This window comes from Mus pahari, chromosome 12 (assembly GCF_900095145.1).
Source record: "Mus pahari chromosome 12, PAHARI_EIJ_v1.1, whole genome shotgun sequence".
Taxonomy (NCBI): domain Eukaryota; kingdom Metazoa; phylum Chordata; class Mammalia; order Rodentia; family Muridae; genus Mus; species Mus pahari.
This window is the reverse complement of record NC_034601.1, coordinates 70,806,072-70,812,315: the sequence shown is the minus strand read 5'-3', so window position 1 is coordinate 70,812,315 and position 6,244 is coordinate 70,806,072. Positions and strand designations below refer to the sequence as shown.

General features: G+C 37.5%; 1 protein-coding gene across 2 annotated transcripts in view; it reads left to right on the top strand.

Moving 5' to 3' along the window:
* The window catches only part of Tmprss15 (transmembrane serine protease 15), a 116,934-nt gene that overhangs the window by 98,018 nt on the left and 12,672 nt on the right, over positions 1 to 6,244 (top strand). For both annotated transcript variants that reach the window (XM_021209664.1, XM_021209663.1), the window contains 2 exons: positions 1,408 to 1,457; positions 1,605 to 1,791. In XM_021209664.1, the coding sequence (XP_021065323.1) occupies positions 1,408 to 1,457; positions 1,605 to 1,791 (237 nt within the window). The remainder of the gene's footprint in view (positions 1 to 1,407; positions 1,458 to 1,604; positions 1,792 to 6,244) is intronic.

Here is a 6,244-nt window from a genome sequence, read left to right as displayed (position 1 = left end):
ATATATATATATATATATATATATATATATATATATTTATCTGTCCATGACTATTCTAAAACTATGGAGTTGCTTTTAGTGAGCACATAGCTTTGTTTTGTGTTTTTTCCTTTTATCCTTTTCCCAAAGTAAGAGTACTTAAGCAACATGCGCACCTCATTTAAGTAAGTATATAAGTGTAAAGCATTTAATTCTATGTGTGGGCACACGTATACAAATATTTAATGTGTGGGATATCCTCAGAGGCAGAATAGTGGCAATGTTATGATTCCTGATGTAACATTGCCCTCTTCTGGTCAAATTGTATAACACCTCGTAAACAATTTTGTCTTTTAATCTAAGTTTTCCTGGCTTTGGGAAAACCAAATTTCAAAATTATAGGTGATGTGATTTCAACAGTTTACGCGTAGTTGTTATTTTATAGTCGCCACACACATGTCTGACTCTTTTACAAGCGGAAGCTCATTTACTTTCCAGAATGAATTACACTGCCTCACTGAAGGGCTCGTCACTGAACAACCCTAAAGTTGATGAGACCAGAGGCTGGTCCTCATCAGTTCTTCTTTTTCTTACAGTCTTAGTTTCTACTATGTCTGTCACCAAATGGCCAACCATAGTCCAAAAATATTAAAGTATCCGAGCACTAGCAGTTCGTTAACTTCAGTTATTACCAATCTAGGGAGCACTAGCCGATCTCACTGTGTCCGGAGTGAATCGTCTCTTCTTGTGGCAAGAGCAAAGCACGCATTACCTTTCTGCTAATCCTTCAGAAATTAATTTAATTCCCAAGATTACTTGTGGCACCCGGTGCTTTTCTCCACTTAAGCCATGCTTTGCCCAAGAGTAGTACCAAAGTAAAGAAAGACTCTTGTTTCTTTAAGTAAAAGTTTTCTACCTAATAAGGAGAGAAAGAAAAGCCATATACTAATATTGCTAAAAAATTACGGCTTGTCATTAGCACATGTTATCTATTCACAAAAAAAGTAGAGAAGAAAAAAAATCAGTTTGTGTTACTATTATCACCGAAGCCCAAAATTCAAGATTTACCACTGTGATTTTAGATATAGATTAGAGTAATTGAGACAGACATATTCCCTAGGAATGAGAAAGTAGTGAAATCCATGTTTGCTGTAATCAAAATAATTCGTGATAAAAGAAAACCAAAGCAAACATTTCTCACAATCTTCATGAAATCACAAGACATTGTATTTATTCTATTATACCTATATTGATACTGGATAATTTTCCTAAAATCATTTGAGATTCCATGGGAAGAATACAAGCACAGCCCTGTTTTTTACCACCGTGGGGCATTTTGTTCTATGGATTTCAACTCTCCTGAATTTCATATCTGGTACATAGATTTAAATATCTACTTAGCTAATAAAAGCTTCTTTTCTCTTATAGTCTACAATGCTCCCAAGATTCCTTGATTCAATTGCAATGTAACCATAAATGTAAGTATTTGTCACCTTTTATGCCTTCAATTTAAAATTCCGACAAACTTTTATGTCACTTGAAGCTATTTTGTTATCACTTTAATTTTCATGACCAAACAAATTATCTAAAAATAAGATATATCCTCTCTTCAATTATTTTGATAGCATGTGGAGAAAAAAAGGTGACTCAGAAAGTCGGCCCAAAGATCGTTGGTGGAAGTGACACCCAGGCAGGGGCATGGCCCTGGGTTGTGGCTTTGTATCACAGAGACAGGACTACAGACCGTCTGCTCTGCGGTGCATCTCTCGTCAGCAGTGACTGGCTGGTGTCTGCTGCACACTGTGTGTATAGGTGAGTTTGAATGTGACTTCTGATTAAATGTCAGTTAGTCATGACTCAAGAACCAGGGTGAGCCAAAGGCTCACCATCATTAACTATTGACTTGGGACAGTGGCTCCATCTTTGCTTTCTCGTGCTAACAAAGCTATCGTATGTATATCTACCTGTGAGTAGCCACAGCACAGTGCTCGTCTTAAGGGATTTTAAGTAAACCTGGCAAATTAAGGAAACATGAGAAAAACTTTCAAGAGTTGGGGAAAGAGAGAGAGGGGTCCTACGAGAAGAAAAAGCCCTTGACATGATCTATGGGTTTTTATTGGGCACAACACAACGAAGGTTGAGGTCATTGTTATGCAATGTATTGGTTCTATGGTCTATCAGGGATTACCTCTCAGCCCATGTGCTCTGTGTCCCCTACCCAGGCAGGGGGGTGATCATGCACTGTGCACGGACTACTCCCCCATAAGACCCCTGTCTGTCCACAGGTCTCCTCTTTTGTTAGTTATGACTGTCTGCTAGGTGTTAATTACCTGGCTGGTTACCTCACAGGAGTGCAAAGTGCAGCTAATTATTCTAAGTTCTCGTTGTCCTCCCAGCTACCAAAGATATATGTATACGGCTTTTATTCGTCAAAGATGGTTACCACCTTGTCTACAGGACAGTCTGAGATCTCTTACCTGAAAAAGGCGAAAGCTTCCTTGGAGATTGCGTTTCAGAGACCTGCATTATAAACAAGAATTTTTTTAAAAAAGGCACTCAGATATGTTTCCTCGGAAATTGGGATGGTGGTCTCAGGAAATGTCGCTAGCTGGCAGGGTGACACTGACCTGAATTTTCAGATCCTGGCTGTTCTCAGGTCCTCTTGGCTACCTCATATGAAACTGCAAGTTCTTTGCTTCTTATCCTTAATGTCTCTGCCCTCACTACCTGGCTCTAACATTTCCTTTTAACATCCGTTCCTACTTGATTGAGCAATTTATAGTCACCACCATGGGTCCTGGACTATTTTTCTCTTAAAGCCTACAGAAAATGATTTCCTATCTCAGCAAGGGGTTCTTTAGCAAACAAGTTCATCTCATCTGACACAGAAGAGCATTTCATTTAGTATAGCCCCAAGCCCTACCAGGAAATATTATTTGACTTTATGACATAAACTTTTCAATAATTTTCTATAAGATTATGTATAAATTCTTATTAAGATATATTAATCATTCGTTATATCAACTATTATATCCCCCAATACAGAAAAAAATTGACATTTTTATCCATTCGGAAGGCAAACATTTCAGTGTAAAATTCATGTTTATTACATAAATTTTGTTATTATTCAGTTAAATCAATATTTGCTGTTAGCAAATCATCACTGTGATAAACACATTTATAAAGAGCCCTCAAGTTATAAACACACTGTGATTTAAAAGTTTGTGTGTTAAGTATCTTATAATGACTTAATTCACAGGTCTGCATCTATGTTAATACTACATATAGCTAAAATCTAGAACTAATTTCCACATACGGCTTTACTTTGCCACAAGGAAGAGCAAAACTCATGCCTAAATCTAGGATTTACTTCCCCTCTTTAAACGTAATCATTTGTGATGCAGTGTCATGGAAGAAAAGGGAATAAGTGGGAAAGATGAGGAGGAAAGGAGAAAATAAATGTGAGGGGCCCAAGAAACAGTTCATCTACTTCAACACAAGGAATGTCAAGTCTTTAGTTACCCGCTGACGATTCTCAGTGACATCATAACAGAAAGATTCCTCCTAAGATGTACAGGAACCTGATATAGAATTGATAACCTGCATCTAAGAGCCAAGTTGACATTGTCTCCCATAATTTTATCTAGGACGATGAGGGTAAATCTCCCTATAGCAGCAAGAGAGTCTGAGAAGGAACTGCAGGCTCAGACTTGGAGGAGGCAGATGTACTAATCAGGAACCTGATATAGGATTAATAACCTGCATCTAAGAGCCAAATTGACATTGTCTCCAACAATTTTATCTAGGACGATTAGGGTAAATCTCCCTATAGCAGCAAGAGAGTCTGAGAAGGAACTGCAGGCTCAGACTTGGAGGAGCCAGATTTATATAATCAGGATAGAGAAACTAAGCTCTCCTTCCAATAAGGACAATAAGAGTTTCTGGGTGTATGCAAACAAATTTTCAGACACTTTGGGGGAAGATAGGAGGATATGCAGAAATGGTGAATATGATTGATTCCACCAAAATTTCTGACAAAAACAGACTCACAGAAGTCTTGGACAAATGGCAGACTACATCCAAACTGTTGCTCCATGGGTCTCTGTAGCTCTCTGATGTCACACATTGGTGGAATATCGAGGTAACGAAATAATAGCATCACTTTTAGGAAAAGTGACTTCCCTTGATCCTGCTGTCTTCTGACAATGTTTCCCAACACACCATAAGAAATTACTCTACCAGGCATTTGTTTCTCATTTGTGCTAAGTATCCTCACTCTTCTCCTATACTCATCTTTTGAGCAAGTTACAAAGGGGTATGATCTCTATCATGTTATATCTATAGTGTAATCTATCCGTATTATAAACAAAAGTTTAGCTAAAGATTTAGTCTTTTGGTAGATATTAGCATATTGCTTAATGAGCCTCAGGTTTGGTGAGTTACTGTTTGACATTCTTCTAAAACAAATGATTTTCACTTGTCACATAGGCCTAGAGCATTACTAGTGACATCTTTCAATTATCTATTCCATTGATGTACTTTTTGTAGGTCAGTGATAGCAATGTAATATCTATTTAAACCACAAATACCTGAATGGGTAGGAAGGCAGTCCAATCTATTATGAGCATATGTTCAACCAGAACACAAAATGCATTCATCTACTCTCAGTTTGAGCACAAGTGAGTAAAGACAGGCTGTACTAGGATTATAAAAATTCAGAAATGTCCTGAAATATTTGCATTTTACTATCGTCAGTCATTTAATAGAAATTATTTCTCTTACTAATTTTCTTGTATACTTCTTGATCTCATTGGCAAAGCAAGAAAGTTTTGCAAAATTATTTTAGTGATTTATACTAAAAATTTTTAACAGAATAAAGTGATACTACCAATTTTTATTTTATTTGCTAATTTTGTCAGTAAAAAATAATTTCTTCTTTTTCTAATAAAAAATGTATTTACTTAGAAGCATTCAGAATGTCAACAAAACAGCCGCAATTTTATTTGCAATTACAGAGTAGTATTCAATTAACAGAACAATTATCTTCATATAAGCTGCATCAGAGACAACTGAAGATGAAAAATAAAAATAAAACCAAAAGCAATAATAAAAGCCAAACTTTTGTCCCCATATATAACTAATAAAGCTATGCACCAACAAGAACCTGCTTTAAATTTCCATGCCAATGTACAACCCCCAGACTGTACCAGGCAAAGTTAGTTGCTCTTAAAAATACCACCAGGACAGGACTATCTAAAGACACATTCGGCAACATCTTAAGGATACAAAAAAAAAAAAAAAAAAAAAAAAAGACACTGTACAGTTTAAAAACAAATCTTACACAGCCTTACACTTTAATTTTTTTTTTTTAAAGGAATGAGTTGTGCACAGGGGGCTTAAATGCTCTATAGATTTTTAAAAAACTGCTCTAGAACCAACGTGTTCATCGTCATCTTCTGCATCTTCATCTTCCTCTTCTTCCTCTTATTCAACCTCTTCATCATCGTCCTCATCTTCCTCTTCCTTCTTTTTCTTGCTCTTTTCAGAAAAAAAGACCACCACCCCCCCCTTTTCGCTGCATCAGATTTCCCTTTAGCTCTGTAAGCAGCAATATCCTTCTCGTACTTCTCCTTCAGCTTGGCAGCCTTCTTCTCATAGGGCTGCTAGTGTTGTTCCACATCTCTCCTAGTTTCTTTGCAACATCACCAATGGAAAAGCTGGGATGCTCACCTTTGATTTGGGGCGGTACTCAGAAGAGAACAAGAAAGCTGAAGGAGGCCTCTTGGGTGCATTGGGGTCCTTGAACTTCTTTTTGGTCTCCTTTTTTGGGGGATGTAGGTTTTCATTTCCCTTTCATAAGGAGCTTTGTCAGCCTTTGCCATAACTTCAAAATTTCCCTCTTTTTTAGAAGACGTGGTCTTTCACCTCTCTGAGCACTTTTTGGAGAACTCTGAGAAATTGACAGAAGCATCCGGGTGCTTCTTCTTGTGCTCCTCCTGGCAGGTTTGCACAAAGAATGCAAATGAGGACATTTTACCTTTCAATTTGTTAGGATTTCCTTTGCCCATGTTTAGTTGATTTTCCTCCACAAGGCAGAGTCGCCCAGTGCCCGTCCGGCTCTCACTTGCCCCAGCGCTATCTCTATGGAGCTCAATGTACTGCAGTAGCAGCTTCTTCTTCTTCTTCTTCTTCTTCTTCTTCTTCTTCTTCTTCTTCTTCTTCTTCTTCTTCTTCTTCTTCTTCTTCTTCTTCTTCTTCTTCTTCT